Here is a 17305-nt window from a genome sequence, read left to right as displayed (position 1 = left end):
CATTTCAGCATTCATAATGCGATAGCCCAGGGGCCCGTTTCAACAGCAGGTTTAGTGAAAACTCTGAGTAGGCTATGTTAACCCTGAGAAGAGGGAAACTCTGGGTTTTCCATTTCAGTCAAACCTGGGAAAGAGGAGTAACTCCAACCCATTTCACAAAGAGAAGTAACTTAAACTCAGAGTCAGTTACTATGGTAACAAAGTCTGTGAACCTAACCTGGTCGGGAGCAGGTTTTCTTCAGCAAACCTCAAGTTTTTCTGCACAGTCTATTTAATATATGTATAATCTCTTCCTTCCTCACAACACAAACATAATGGTAAGAGACATAAATATGTCAGAAATCACTTCAGAGATTAAACCACCATCAACACCAGCACCGCCCAGAGCAATCAGATAAAATAAATTATTCATATTTAATTTAGTTTACTTTATTTCCAACAAATACAAAAGAAACAGTTATTTTTTATATATATATATTTTTTTAATAATAAACACCATTCACTTGCATGCACATGCATCTGGCTTTTTTTCCCCCTCTATGGTCACATGATGTTTTCTAACATGGAAGGGGAAAATAGGCGGACCTGTTGATTGTGTTTTTCAGGTGTTGACATGGTGAATCATGGTATCGGTGCTCCATTGATGTTGGCTTTTTAAATCACAGTGAACACACTCAGAGTTGAATCAAAGTAAAATTAGTTTGTTTGACCTTTGGGCAACTTGGGCATTTCTCAGAGTTCAACTTTCAAGATTCTCCATTCATTTGTCCTATAGACAAAATGAATTTGCAGCAGCGAAGGTTTGGCTGCTGGCTGCGGTTATGTTCAACTGCCTGCAGCACATTCTGCAGGTGCTGCTCCTTCCTGGCCACTGCGACAAAGTCGGATGTGAGCTTGACGCCACGCTCGGCACAGTCATTGACCATGTTCATTGCATGTACATTGACCTCACTTTTTTTGAACGCAGCATTGGTAGCCCATTCCTTCACATCGAGAGACAGAAATGCTGGATCAATGTGCAGCTGGTGCATCCCAAACCAGCAATCTGTATTGGCGAGGTCGGCCAAGCTGGTAGTTGGCAAGAGGGTGGGGAACTTTGCTTGCCAAAGCCAGTGCCAAAGCGCCGCTGGGGGATGTGCATGGGGAGATCAGCTGGCTTGTGCTCCAAGATCGCACTGGCAAGTGCACGCTTGTCATCAGTGGGCACCTTGCTGCTGAAGAGAGCCAGGGGTAGCATCTCACCTGTCAGGTACCAGCGATGCCTCTCTAGTGCCTTGATTGCTGATGCTGCAATGCCCTCATCTACAGCCTTGTATGCCTGCAGGTGGTGGTAGAGTGTGAGGTCATTCCAGGCAGCATCTACAGCTTTCTCGCAGGTCAGCCACCACTTTGCATAGATGTGTGTGATGAAGTTGGAAAATGCTCGAATCTTCGGCACCTGCTGCCGTGTGGTGATTGTGCCCTGGGGAAGCAATGCAATGTGCTGCTCCATCAAGGCCAGCTTGAGAGTGTAGAGCAGCTTGGCCATCCATCGTGCCTTGTAGAGCGCTCCCGGTCGTTGGAAGGTCACTGCAGTCTGCTCTTCACCATCTGCATCCAGAAACACAAGACACAGCTGCACAAACTCACGGTAGTCACCTCGCTTGTAGTCAATCACTTCTTTTGCGCATGTGACAAGTTCAGCACGTAACTTGCCCAGGAATGGTTGCTCAGTGTTGCCAGGAATGTAGCGGGACCATTGGCTGCTGGATTCTTGTGGTAACAGGTTCCAGTTCTCTCTCAGACGTGTGAACAAGGTAACCTCTGGCGAGCGTGATGACTCCACCTTCAGGTCTGTGAAAACCTGGTTCAGGAGGACCTCACCAATGTGGTGCTGGCACACAGACCAAAGCAGTGGTCGGCCCAGTGAGAGCTGTATGGCAATGCAGGCTGCCGTGAGATGGCCAGTGTTTGACACGGTGGTGTCAAATGCCATGTTGACAACCTGGTCAGCGCAGCACCAGTCCTGCAGCAACTTGCATGTCAACCGCGCAATGATTGCTCCACATGCCTCATTGCTCTGCTTCTCATACGCCGGGACACCAAGCAGTTTTAGCCGCTCTGCATCTCCGACCACCACTGTAAGACGCTCCTCCAACTGGCGCACATTGCTGAGCACTGGTGTTAACTTGCTGTCCCAGGGTAGGGTGCACAATGGAGGTGGTGTCACTGTCCACTGCTTGTGCTGTTCCTCACTGATTGTCTCCAGCACTTGGCGTCTTGCTCGGTCAGCTGTTGTGTAGGATGCAGAGAGATGTGTACAATCACCGCCTGACTCTGCGACCAAGCCACGCGTGAAGGCAGCCTGTTGCATTGGTGACATCTTCAACCTTGTAGCCAGTGACACGACACTTTGTCGGCTAAGGATATCATGTGGAATGAAGATGTTTGTTCCAGTCTTCTTACGCTTGACGCTTGTTCCAGTCTTCTTACACTTGAGGGATGGTTCGTCCTCAGATGGTGGACAGACTGTGTTAGTATCCTCCTCTGGCTCCTCATCACTTTCCAACACCAAGCTGGACATTGCCGTCATCTCCTCCAGCTCCTTTTCACACCAGGACTGCCTGGCTGCTGCGGCCGCTTGACGCTCCTCTCGCCGTTTCACCTTGAGCTGCAGCTTTTTGTCCAATACACCAAATGTGGCCACTCTGTCGGTCTTCATGCTGGCCAAGAAAGCTAGGTCTTCTGGGTTATCTATCAGCTTTTCAACATTTGGAGGCCACAGCGGAAATGTGGCATCAAGTCTGCACACATTTTCTCCAGTTGTTTTGCTGTAGCCTCACTGGAGCGCTTGGCCTTGGAGATTTTCCGCAGCTTGTTGTTGGCATTAACCAAGTCTACCATCTTGTGGCAAGCACGCTTGTCGCTCACCATAGGAATGTTGGCCTTCTTGTAAAATGGCCGCACCTGCTCCAGGATGACCTAGGCTGCCTCGAACTGCGTCAACGCTCCATCTGCACCAGGTTGCTTGGAAAGCATGCAGCGTAAGAGCTGACGACCAGTTGGCAGCTTGGCGCCAGTGATGATGCCATCCTCACTGGTGATGCTGGGGCCCAGACCAAAGACCAGGCTGCGACTGCTAGTCTGGCAGGGACCAGTTGGTGAGGGCAGCATCTTAGGAGAGATGGATCCTGGGGTGGGTTGTGTTGTACAGTGCCTGAGAATGAAAAGGATACAAGGACAAGGATAGTGTTTAAAATCATATCTTAGCATGCTTAATACCACTCAATTATGATAAAGCATGCTTGAATAACCCTCAAATTTTAGCTGTACATAGTCTAACATAGTCTAACTTAATCATTACAATGATAACTTACCGTTACATCACTACCAGAGTAGCTAGCTGTGCTCGCAAATATACCTATATTTTTTTTAGTTGTTAGATATTTAACAACTACAATGCTACTCTCAATAAACATGAGACATCAATACTCTGAATATGATATTGTCTAATGTCTACTCTAGAATACTGCTGATGTTAAGCTTAATAGCTTAGCTAACATAGCTAGCTAACTGTGGTTAGCAAACTGTTGCTAGCTAACATTAGCTAGATGTAATGAGCACCAAATACCTATGAATATGACTACATTTCATTCAAAGTATGTAAATATACAAAGTCTAACTTCATCATTACAATGATAACTTAAGCTAGCTAACTGTGGTTAGCAAACTGTTGCTAGCTAATGTTAGCCAGATGTAATGAACACCAAATACCTATGAATATGACTCCATTTCATTCAAAGTATGTAAATATACAAAGTCTAACTTCATCATTACAATGATAACTTAAGCTAGCTAACTGTGGTTAGCAAACTGATGCTAGCTAACATTAGCTAGATGTAATGAGCACCAAATACCTATGAATATGACTACATTTCATTCAAAGTATGTAAATATACAAAGACACAACTATATATATAGTAGTAATATGTAATAAGAGTATACATACCCAACACAAAAATATAAAGATCACCTCAGTTTTCTTGAGCTGCAGTCTTTATTACCTCAGAGCTCTACGGCGACCATTGAGCACTGTTTATCACTTTATCCAACAAAAACAGATGTGCGGTGGCACCCCTAAATCATCATGTATTGGAAAAATATTTTGCATGTGTTGTTTCTACATATATTGGAACACTTTTAGCACCCAGCCATATCAAAATTCAAGAATTGTGTTTTTTGATGCACCCTAATGCACAATATTACTCCTCGAGTACATTTTCCAAAGCAGCCAATGCTTCAGAGAGTCCACTGAGTTTGTGTGTGTTGACACCAAAATCATTAGCTTGACATTTCGGACACAAGGCAGAACTGCTCTGCCATTCCTCAACACAGATCCTGCAGCCAATAATGCTATGGCAGCATGATGAGACCATAGGCTCCACCACTGGACCTGAAAATTTGAATCACAAAAAGGTTTTAGTACAATATTTGGTCTTTTTTTTAAAAATTCTCTCTCTCGCTCTCTCTCTCTCTATGTATATATATATATATATATATCTATATATATAACATTCTTAAAAATAAAATAAAATTACCTCTGCACACAACACACGCAAATGCATTCCTAACAGCTGACGCTTGAGCCTCTGTCAGGAATACAGTTCTACGTTTGGAAACTGCAAAATTCGTCAGCTCTTTCATTGTAGTGAACACTTCTTGCAATTCCTGGGCTGTCAGGACCACCTCTTCAATTTTCTCCAGAACATCATCAAGGCCTGTATCTTCCCGCCGACTGAAAAAGAAGAAAAATGTACATCAATTAGATTGACGGTTAAGTTAAATGGTTTCTTTATTTTAAACCCAACATTTAAAGTCTAGATGCTGTAAAACACAATGTTACCTGGTTTTATTTTAATTAATCAAAAAGTCAATGTTTTAGTCCATACATAAATGTAATGTTAGAGACCCCAAATGTCAATGTCAAACTGTGCATGCACATCCAATGGACATCATATGGTAGATACTGAGCAGGAATTGTTATATTCTTGATAAAATCTTTAGCTGTAACAGTAGGTGACTATTTGTAGGTCCTATATAGGCATGACATCTTTCAATAAAAATATGACTCCTCGCCTATGAAGGTCAAATGTGTTATTCATTAGTTATGATCAGCTAAAACAGGCAAGCAAATCCAGAGTAAATACCTTGATTTCCTCTTTTTGCTTTGCTTCAACTGAACAAAGTCGTCTTCAGTCACAGCATAAATTACGGGCACTTTGCTTCCAAAATGTGAATCCTGTAGAGACAATAGTTTATTACAACCTGATCTCACAGAAATACGTGAAATGACCACGACCTCTTAACACCGCATTCCGTGGTGGCAGCACGTAATGGGTTGAAATTACGTGCTGCCACCACGAAAACAATGCCAATGTAAAGTCAATTAGGGTCCTCTCCCGTGGTGGACACACGGATTCCCTGATTCAAACACGTCACATTAACCTCGTTTTCCTCAATGATATCTTTAACATTCCTGTATACACACAAAAACGTGGAAGTGTTCTTGATATTAAAACGGCAAATACATTCCCCTGTTATAATTTCCCACCAATAATAATAATAATGATAATAACGTGATAGTTCGGCTGTTCTAGATATTTGTTATAGGCTATTGAAATATTCAATCACAAAAACGCCGTTTCTAGAGAACTTGCTAAAATATCTGAAATGAACCATCATGCCTACTTTTTCTTAACATATTTCATCTAGGTGCAGTGTCATTACTAGTTCAGCTTTACTAGACATTTGATATACAGTACAGGCCAAAAGTTTGGACACACCTTCTCATTCAATGCGTTTTCTTTATTTTCATGACTATTTACATTGTAGATTCTCACTGCAGGCATCAAAACTATGAATGAACACATGTGGAGTTATGTACTTAACAAAAAAAGGTGAAATAACTGAAAACATGTTTTATATTCTAGTTTCTTCAAAATAGCCACCCTTTGCTCTGATTACTGCTTTGCACACTCTTGGCATTCTCCCGATGAGCTTCAAGAGGTAGTCACCTGAAATGGTTTCCACTTCACAGGTGTGCCTTATCAGGGTTAATTAGTGGAATTTCTTGCTTTATCAATGGGGTTGGGACCATCAGTTGTGTTGTGCAGAAGTCAGGTTAATACACAGCCGACAGCCCTATTGGACAACTGTTAAAATTCATATTATGGCAAGAACCAATCAGCTAACTAAAGAAAAACAAGTGGCCATCATTACTTTAAGAAATGAAGGTCAGTCAGTCCGGAAAATTGCAAAAACTTTAAATGTGTCCCCAAGTGGAGTCGCAAAAACCATCAAGCGCTACAACGAAACTGGCACACATGAGGACCGACCCAGGAAAGGAAGACCAAGAGTCACCTCTGCTTCTGAGGATAAGTTCATCCGAGTCACCAGCCTCAGAAATGGCAAGTTAACAGCAGCTCAGATCAGAGACCAGATGAATGCCACACAGAGTTCTAGCAGCAGACCCATCTCTAGAACAACTGTTAAGAGGAGACTGCGCGAATCAGGCCTTCATGGTCAAATAGCTGCTAGGAAACCACTGCTAAGGAGAGGCAACAAGCAGAAGAGATTTGTTTGGGCCAAGAAACACAAGGAATGGACATTAGACCAGTGGAAATCTGTGCTTTGGTCTGATGAGTCCAAATTTGAGATCTTTGGTTCCAACCGCCGTGTCTTTGTGAGACGCAGAAAAGGTGAACGGATGGATTCCACATGCCTGGTTCCCACTGTGAAGCATGGAGGAGGAGGTGTGATGGTGTGGGGGTGTTTTGCTGGTGACACTGTTGGGGATTTATTCAAAATTGAAGGCACACTGAACCAGCATGGCTACCACAGCATCCTGCAGCGACATGCCATCCCATCCGGTTTGCGTTTAGTTGGACAATCATTTATTTTTCAACAGGACAATGACCCCAAACAAACCTCCGCGCTGCGTAAGGGCTATTTGACCAAGAAGGAGAGTGATGGAATGCTGCGGCAGATGACCTGGCCTCCACAGTCACCGGACCTGAACCCAATTGAGATGGTTTGGGGTGAGCTGGACTGCAGAGTGAAGGCAAAGGGGCCAACAAGTGCTAAACACCTCTGGGAACTCCTTCAAGACTGTTGGAAAACCATTTCAGGTGACTACCTCTTGAAGCTCATGGAGAGAATGCCAAGGGTGTGCAAAGCAGTAATCAGAGCAAAGGGTGGCTATTTTGAAGAAACTAGAATATAAAACATGTTTTCAGTTATTTCACCTTTTTTTGTTAAGTACATAACTCCACATGTGTTCATTCATAGTTTTGATGCCTTCAGTGAGAATCTACAATGTAAATAGTCATGAAAATAAAGAAAACGCATTGAATGAGAAGGTGTGTCCAAACTTTTGGCCTGTACTGTACTCATTAGATGTATCTTTTTACGACCCTGTTTTACAACAAGCCGCAAAAAACCTACCGTCCCAAAAACGTCGTTTTTAGAGTACTATCTAAAATAACTACGATTAGCCAATATCCTTGCTTTTTTTCTTAACATAGTCCATCTAGGTGCAGTGTAATAACTACTTCGGCTTTACTAGATATTAGATTTATTCAGTAGATCTAGCTTTTTACAACCCTATTTTACAAGCCGCAAACGAACCTACTGTCCCAAAAACGCCGTTTCTAGTGTATTAGCTAAAATATCGAAAATTAGCGGACATCTTTACTTTTTCTTACCATAGTTCATCTAGGTGGAGTGTAATAACTAATTCGGCTTTACTTGATATTAGATATATTCAGTAGATATATCTTTTTACAACCCTATTTAGAGCCCTACTTTGCAAATAAGAAGAACTACAACTACGTTGCTGATATGTATCAAACTGCATGGCGCGGTCCCAGAGAATTGTAGTTTTTTAAAAATCTAAGTGTTTTTCCCAGATTTGGAAGTTGTAAATATTGAATTGAGAGTACACTGTGGACTTTAAGGGGATGGTAAACACATTTTTGAAATCAGATTTTAAATATCTAATTTCTAAATGGGTGAAAATTAATTTTATCCATATTTTATCCATATCTGACAGCACCCACAGTTGTTGACTACACTCACATGATAGCTGAGGTCAAGAGCTCTCTATAACAGTTGGTCCCATGTCTGTACCCCCTTTCGTTGCTGAGTTATAAGCCCTCAAACATGCACTGAGGTCAAGGTTCCAAGGTCAATGGCTGAAAGCAGGAGCCATGTAGAATCTTCATACTGACATATGTTACTTGAGACCTTTCCAATGATGTATTTGGTTTAGCTCTACGACGAAGTTTAGATTTTTTTCATTTTTTGGACACAAGCCATGCCAGGTGTAGTTTCAGAGAGCACTTTGAAGGCCCAGTGTATAAAATGAGTTTTGTTTGTTTCTTTGCTTGTTTTTATCTTTTTTTTAATCTTTTCTTTGTTTTACTGTAGATAGTTACTAAAATGAGTCATCCTCAGACAATACAATACTACTAAAAAGTAAAACCAATAATAACAATAATGAAATAAGCAAAAATAATATTAAAATCATATTGAAATGTTAAAATCTATTTACAGAGTGGAATGGTAGCCTAATAGATAACTTAAATAATATTTATTATTGTTTAGACACTTTATTATTGCTTAGATACTATTTAGCCTATTATTGTATTTACTTTTAGCATGTTCTACTTTTGAGTAATTTCCGAAAAGTTATGATTAAAAAAATAAAAAAATTACAGACTATAGGAGACAACCTCTTCAATGTCTCACGTCAATTAATTAACACGATTTGTTGGCTTTTTATAATGCCTTTTTTTTTTTTTTTTTGCTGCTGTCTCCAGTTGAGAGTGGTGATTTGCTAAATACATTCGACAATAATAATTAGATTAACATTTGGTCTATAACATTGTTGGCTATATTACGCATTTTAATTAAAAAAACGGAAGAATAAAAGAAATAAACACCGAAATAATTACTTTTTTTTAATTGATACTCCTCTCTGACACACACACACACACACACACACACACACACACACATTGAACACGCGATTGAATGAATGAATGAATGAATGAATGAACATTGGAAGTGGTTCAGCCGCAGTCCCGCCGGCTGGCTCACATTGAGATTACATTTGTTTTTTATTAGTAACAAAATGTTTTATATTGACCATATGAATGGTTTCGTTTTCAAATAAATATTTGGAAACGAAAATATGCTTTGGTGTACTTTTACAGAGTTTTGCAATATGTATATAGCCTACCTGTATCAAAATGTATAATTTTCAGCAGCGGTTTGTGTGAGCGCTGCCACGGTTGGACGTATAACCAGCGGGGCAGCCGTTCTGTGGCGCTGGCTTGGGGTCCACTCTCCCCTGGTGGAGTGGAGGGTGGCCGGGTTGCCAGGGGCAGACGGCTCCATGTGATGTTGTTTCCTCTCTGGTTCTTCCGTGCTCAGCCTTATTTTTATCTTCTTATTTATTTATTACTGGCGTTTGGATTCAGTTATGGCGGACGGATGGCAATCTGAAATGGAATGAAGCCCACAGACGGCGGACAGCAGCTACAAAACAGTAGTGGAACGCGCCCCATCCGCCCACAGCACAATGCTCTTAAAGCCCTATGCTATCAAAAGCTGGCAAAATACATTTATTTTATTTTATGGCCTTGACATTAACCTGTCATATTGTTGAGTTATCTAGGACACTTCCGCGTTTTACGTGCTGCCACCACGGAATGCGGTGTTAAGAGGTCGTGGTCATTTCACGTATTTCTGTGAGATCAGGTTGGTTTATTAGTGGTGAAAATGGCATGACTTGCTAAGATATGGTATGGTTTTATGAAAATCAGATTTTTAGGGAGACAGTGTTGAAGAGGGGGCCAGTGGTTAATAACTTAAAATTGCATCAAGTGTGAGAGATTTACATAAACGTATATTTAAATATGTGGTAAAATGTAATACGTGAATGTATTGAAAAAAGGTTCCGGCACACTGTCCAACTTGCAGAAAAGATAGGCCTATTTATTTCATTTGCAACATTTTGGTACTCGACCTTAATCAGACAAGTTCAGTGTTTGCGTGATGAAGTAGAGTACTGAAACATTGCAAATTAAATAAATATCTTTTCCGCAAGAAGGGGTGCATTAAGGTCGAAGGTTTGCACCTCTAACAACAGAAGACAATTGGGACACCCTATGCACTGGTGCCCCTTAGCGGGAGCGCGCAATTAAGGGGCACAAGGGCGCAAGTGCGGGTATTTGGACAGGGCCAGTCACAGATCACTGGTGCACGTTCACACTGTGGAGTGCTAACGGTGACGCGCATGTACAGTAGGAGCCACTCAAAAGTTCCCCTTCCCAGCCGGCTGCCTGTCGAATCCAGCCAAATCCCCGCCAAGTTCCAGCCGGCTGCCAGCCAGCTGCCGTGCTGGCTCTACCCCGCCCCCCCTCCTATTTTAATCCTAAACACACCCACTCGTTCAATTGTAGGGTATCGCCGTGAGATGGTGCCTCTCTCACAAAAAAAACAGCCTGCAGTCATTCAGTTTATCAAACGTTGAAGCCTATCGTTTCTATAGCAGTGACTCTTTTCAGGGGTAACTGTCTGCCTTTCCGAAACCTTGCCTCTTCGAATGTTAACTGTTAACTTCCATTATTCGAAAATTACGAAAATTCCTGCCTTTTTTTTATTATTCGAAATGTCGGCCCTTCCTCTTTTTTCTAAAGGATCCGCCATTCCGAAGTTTGGATATTGTGGAATATGGCACAGCTACAGTGCTGCAGTGCAGACATTTCAGTTGCACACTGCGCGTCAGCAGTAGGCAGCAGTATAGAGCTGGGCTTTTACTGATGCACTTTCTGAAGGCTATTTACTTGATTAGACTTCTATTTTCGTTAGGACATTATTTTTTTCGTTATTGTATAATTGTTTTCAGTTAATCAGTGAGATCACATCTTCAAAAAATTTCTGAAAGAAAAATAACCGAAAAGGTGTAATACTGAAGATTTCGTTTGTTTACAAGTTATTTTGAATTTGGAAACCTGTTTTGTTGACCTTTTTGTAATAAATTACGGAGCCCGGCAGTGGCCGTGAGAGGAAAAAATATACATTGTGCACACATTTTAATTAATTTTAATTCTCATTCATTCATTCACTCGGCACTTGCTGCTTTGCATGGGATTGTTGTCAGCAAAAGGCAATTCACAAGGATATTGAGAGTTTTAGAGGATATTCTGTGTGTAAAACTGTGTGTAATATCTCATATTATTTGTGTTGTGTTTATTTGTCAACCCCGCTGACTCTGCTGCGCCTTCCCACTTGAATTAAGCACGGCACAGTCCTGTCCTTGTGTCCTGTGCAACGTAAATTAAACGTTACATTTAATTGGCACAGCTCTGACAGCCGAAATACACCGGGTACCAGCGCTACACATCAGTCGGTGGAGTGGTGCGGGTTTTTTTTTTTTTTTTTTGAAAACTTATTAATTTTTTAATTTCAACCGAAGGTGCAAAAATGATAAATTGATGGTAGCCTACTGCATGCTTTTGCACACTCGCAGAACCGTGAAGCTATTCCTCAAACAAATTGGTGAGGTGATCCTCTTTTTTCCTTTCTTTTCTCTCTTCTCTCTGTCCAAAACTGTCATTGCGCCCCACATGACCAGCTGACTTTGCTACGAGCTGAATGGCAGTTGAAACAGGCGACTTGCCTTATGATCTAAAACCAGCCACTGGCGACTGCATGAAAGGCATCTGTCAATAAGTCTCTTCAACATCTTGAATAGAATCTTGTACAGTAGCCTAACTGTATAGATCTGGTCAATACACAGTAGGCCCTACGTTAAGACTTTACTTGTAGACTGAATAATAAGAGATTATAATCACAACTTTACAGGATTTGACAAGTAGCCGAAGTTTTCACATACAGTACAAAGATCCCTCTGTTTTGATGGCGGACAGTCTAGTCAAAATAAAAAAAATAAAGCAGCCCGGCGCAGTTGTTTTTGCTATTTTGGGCAAGAGAATAAAAACAATTATTAAAGGGGATGCTGAGCAGTAAGATCCGTTGTGTAATTAAAAGGGATAATGCACATTCAGCCACACACTATGCTAACAGGCAGGGTCCCCTCTGGTTTACACGTATTGAATGATAGCACCTTGAATTGCACTTCACTTGCACCCGCAGTTTGCTCCGTCTTAACGTCCTGATTTGCCCCTGATTGCAATAAGCCACATGGCAAAGTATAAATGCTGGCTTTGCGCCAAGAACACCGTGACAGAACAATGGCAGACTTTGTTTGGCAAAGTACTGAATACTGTATACCCCCATGTAGCCTAGTGATGTCTGCTGGTGAGTCAGTCTAACAGTGTCGGATGGGTTGAGGCTGTGGATTTGACCAAGTCTGAACACTTTATCACTATTCCCTCTCACTTGTAGCTGTTTTTTCGTTATCTTTTGAATTTAATATGAATTATGGAACCGTTTTTGTTCACGTTTGTTTCCCCCGTTTTGTAAAATAAATTATTGAAAGTTGCTTTTGAAGTGCGTGACAGAAGTGCGTTTTGAGAACGACCACAGACTGTCACCTGTTCAACGCATCAGTATCTTCGGATGCCATTAAAGTAGTAATGATTATAATAATAATGTCAAATTATTATTTACAGACTGATTTAACAGACGATCACTGCTGCCACGATCACTGGAAAGTCTGGGCGAGAGGCTTCCACAGAGGAGCACCCAGTTTGCACCAGCTTTCTAAAGATGTTATTTACTTCACCGAGACTGCACCGAGACACAATCTGCTTGGCAGCACAGTTAGTGGAGCATTTCACCCTCTGCGTGTGCTTTGTGATTTTGACGGGATCTGTTTGCTCCATTTTTACCAGTTTAGCGGGCACAAAAGCCACGCAATAATTTTGTGAATTCGGCCCTGAGTCTTTTAAGGCTGATGAGCAGCCTTCGTTTCCTGTCAGATTGCGTGTGACTCGTTCATCCAAACTTGGTCGGGATTTGTAGAGGACATATGCTGCTCACAATAAAACGTGGTTACTATAAATAAATGCATCTCTGTGCAGAGAGGGCAATATGTGCTGCCTGCATCTGAGCAGGAAGCTACAGTAGAGATGCGCGTCCTGGCTGACGCACGGCTATCTCGCCATGCGGATCATTTTGGATTTATTTTGAGATATCTGATATTGATGCCTCCACCCTCCAATATGGTGGAAGGCATTTACATTTAACAGATTTAACAGATTCAAAAGTAACACATCTTTTCAGAAACAGTGACCCGGTGTTATTTTCCTTAAGTGCTTTCAGCTGAAGTCCCTATGCCAAAAAATCTTTACAGTGAGGTCTGTGGATTATCCAGAGTACCAGGGACACTCTTTCTACAAAGACAAATTGCTGGTGAACTTTTTAAGATTTTTTTTGGGCATTTTCAGCCTTTAATGGATAGGACAGACAAGTGTGAGGGGGAGAGAGAGAGACAGGGAGTGACATGCAGCAAAGGGCCACAGGCTGGAGTCGAACCCGGGCCGCTGCGGCAGCAACAGCCTTGTACATGGGGCGCCTGCTCTACCACTAAACCACCGACGCCCCATTGCTGGTGAACTTATTAAATAACATTTTTGCCAGCCGTGACACACCGCGACGCCTGGTATTGTTTTACTAACATGAGTCATCCTCAGACAATACAATACTACTAAAAAGTAAACCAATAATAACAATAATGAAATAAGCAAAAACAATATTAAAATTATATTGAAATTTTAAAATCTATTTACAGAGTGGAATGGCAGCCTAATAGATAACTTAGATACAATTTATTATTGTTTAGACACTTTATTATTGCTTAGATACTATTTAGCCTATTATTGTATTTACTTTTAGCATGCTCTACTTTTATCTACTGTGGGCTATATGTTTTAATTTATAACAAATTTATTTTATGTTAGGCTTACATCTTAATATTTTATGTCATTTATCATAGTTTAGTTTTTTACTCCAGTGTTTCCTCAGTGGGAGCTGTCTGCACCGGGGGGTGGCCGCTGGTTCTGTGGCGCTGGCTTGGGGTCCACTCTCCCCTGGTGGAGTGGAGGGTGGCCGGGTTGCCAGGGGCGGACGGCTCCATGTGATGGTGTTTCCTCTCTGGTTCTTCCGTACTCAGCCTTATTTTTTTCTTCTTAATTATTTATTTATCAGTGGCGTTTGGATTCGGTTACGGCAGACGGATGGCAATCTGAAATGGAATGAAGCCCACAGACGGCAGACAGCAGCTACAAAACAGTAGTGGAACGCGCCCCATCCGCCCACAGCACAATGCTCTTAAAGCCCTATGCTATCAAAAGCTGGCAAAATACATTTATTTTATTTTATGGCCTTGACATTAACCTGTCATATTGTTGAGTTATCAAGGACACTTTAGTGTTTCTGTGTGTATACAGGAATGTTAAAGATATCATTGAGGAAAACGAGGTTGACGTGACATTATTGAATCAGGGAATCCGTGTGGACACCAGAGAGGATCCTAATTGACTTTACATTTGCATTGTTTCCGTGGTACCGGCACATAATTTTAACTCATCGCCACCACGGAATGCGGTGTTAAGAGGTCGTGGTCATTTCATGTATTTCTGTGAGATCAGGTTGTTTCACCTTGTGAGTGAGTGAGTGTGTGTGTGTCATCGTGGCAAAGTGTGGTCCACGGCTGCCTTTTACGCACAGAACACACATAACCATTATGCCATGTCTTAGTGGGACTGTCCAGTGTTTTCAGGCTTTTAAATTTTAAGGCTCTCAGATCTCAGGCTGTATAGTAACTTATGCCAAAAACTAAGTAGTGAACCAACTGCATGTAGGTGCAGGGTGGCAACGCGTCTCCCTGCTCCAGCTGCAGGTAGCTCGTACGGATCAATGTTATTTATTTCTTGGATCTTCTCCAAATACCTCAGTTTGAATCATGATAACACAGCAAAAAAGTCACACAAAGCACGGTAAATGAGATGGAGTTTAATTACACTGGGGTAGCCTAATTAACGGGAAACACGGGAACAAGTATAGGTTTTGAAAGATAAAAAGAGAGCGTCCTCTTGGCTTTTCACATGGTAATATTATTTTAAAAAATATAGGTTGCATACAGTAGTTGTAATTCGACCTAGTCATAAAATGCTACTAGGCTAAATAGTGGCTCCGTGGAGCCATAGACCAGCTGATAAGCCGTCTTTCCCAAATCTGCAGATATTACAGTATTTTGGTGATAATCACTGCTCCTCCCCATGGACAAATGAAGGGTTGCAACTGGTTTTCACACAGGTCTCTAGGGGCGTTATAAGTCAGGGCTGCATTTCGTACGTCGTCGCGGGGGATTAAATTAACTCCACGGAGTAGGCGACAAGCTTGCACAGAGCCCTCACAGATCTGCCACGGACCTGCCGGGGACCTGCCAAGGTTCAGCCATGGAAACTTGAACTTTTGAATGGCTCCTACTGTATGTGTCATTCCCTCACGAACTGCCGTGAACTGTACAGTGACGTGCGACCACAAAGTAAGTGGAGAGCGCGGCGCTGGGGAGGACCAATCACACGTTACCAAAATAATGGTGGAGCCAATCGATGAGCAATACGAGGTTAGAGGCGGGACATATGGTAGCAGGGGCGGCTGGCCAATAGATGGCGATAGGGCGCCGCCCCTCCTCAAGCCACAAAAGAAAAGAAAGATGATAATAAATGTATGATTATCATCATCATTATTGTCATATATACACACAATATATTAATGATTCTTATCATTTTCACTTGAAACAGCTCGTCCTGCCTCTGAATATCCAATCAGATGCAGTGTGAAGTCACGTTCCGGCCCTTTGGGGCGATATCAGCCTGGCTGGAAATCGCCCACTCACTCACTCTCATAGACTTCCATGTAAAATGCTTTTTTTTTCTAAATGCAGGCACTCCAATGCAATCTCTATGGGTTCCGGGAGGGCTTGCCCCAGTGTGTTTTCGTCATACGTAAACCACCAAGTATCATTCATGTGCTCCTCGGATGGTCCGATTTCCCATGTCGGGAAGTCGTTCTTACTTCATTGTGTGTTCATGAGCGTCCTAATGTGGAGACAACATGGACATTACAAAGAAGATGTGTTGTATTTTATCACTCAAAATGTTTAAACACATCGTCAACCGTTTCCACTGAAATATTGCTTTACGGTTGGAAACTAATTTTTCCGATTATTCCGACAACACATGAGGCAGCGCCACTGCGCAGCGGTCACATCCAAGATCAACATGGCTAAAGTTTCCAGCTGATCCATGAGGCTTTTACCATATAGGTTAAAAAGACACACAGTGCGCCCAAATTCACACCTGTTTGTTCCTCTCCATGGATTTTCTCCACGACTGTTGGCGAGGAGCCATGCATATCACGTGAAACAGCGGAACTGCAGCTTTGTTGGACACTTGTCGGTAGTCCAATGTTTTCACAGCGAAAAAAAAATGATGTTACACTAAAATTATGTATAACAGAGCTTTCATACAGCTTTGCGCACACATTACTCTTGGATGGATTACTCGCGAATGCAGGCTTGCACAGAAATACCACACATATCACATGAAAGCGCAGGAGCAGAGCTTTCCTATGATACCACACACATCATTGTGCTGTCATCCCATCACGCTATACATACAGATCAATTGTCTACAAAGTAAAAACCTGACGAATTTCTTTACAATCCATTATACAGATCTTGTTATCAGTCACTTCATATAGTGAGGAATATCGTATCTTACCACGTCTTAGGCTTGTGTGTATTTCTCCCTGTCTATCCACATTTGTAGTTCGGCTTTCAAGATGCAAATATCTCCATATTGTCCAGTTGACACTCCATCAAACTTTGTATGACCAGACCAGCCACTTCACCTTTGCGCACCCAGACAACTTAGGCCTAACGCATGCATAACAGGGCCGTAGTTACCATATACATTGAGGGGGACATGTGTATCCCCCAATGCCCAAAATGTTCCCCTAATATTTAACTGAAACTGAAAAACAACAACAAAAAATGTTCAGGTCAGGTCAAAGAGCAGTGATACTATGTGATATGCATTGTATTAAGTTGTAGGATATGCCTGCATTTATTTCTTTAATCAGAACACAAAATTAATTTCCACTTTCTGATTAAGACTGACAATGACTCAGTGAATACCTTACTCAGTTTTATTTGATTAATGGTAAAACAGGTCTCTGTTCACATTCAAAGGTATTTGTGTGGGCAAACTGATGAAAATTAGTCTGT

At 41.9% G+C, this 17305-nt stretch overlaps 1 protein-coding gene and 1 pseudogene across 1 annotated transcript; both read right to left on the bottom strand.

Moving 5' to 3' along the window:
* Positions 1 to 746: 746 nt before the first annotated feature.
* LOC144462608 (uncharacterized) lies at positions 747 to 2126 on the bottom strand. Its single transcript, XM_078166765.1, has 3 exons — positions 1676 to 2126; positions 1125 to 1615; positions 747 to 864 (listed from the first exon to the last, which is right to left on the bottom strand). Exons 1-3 carry the CDS (start codon positions 1973 to 1975, stop codon positions 747 to 749), a joined length of 909 nt encoding a protein of 302 aa, XP_078022891.1. The 5' UTR covers positions 1976 to 2126.
* On the bottom strand, positions 2067 to 3218 carry LOC144462577 (uncharacterized; annotated as a pseudogene).
* Positions 3219 to 17305: the final 14087 nt, after the last annotated feature.

The sequence above is a fragment of the Epinephelus lanceolatus genome, chromosome 3, assembly GCF_041903045.1.
Source record: "Epinephelus lanceolatus isolate andai-2023 chromosome 3, ASM4190304v1, whole genome shotgun sequence".
NCBI classification, from domain to species: Eukaryota; Metazoa; Chordata; class Actinopteri; order Perciformes; family Serranidae; genus Epinephelus; species Epinephelus lanceolatus.
The sequence above is the reverse complement of the archived record's forward strand: the minus strand, read 5'-3'. Positions and strand labels throughout refer to the sequence as shown.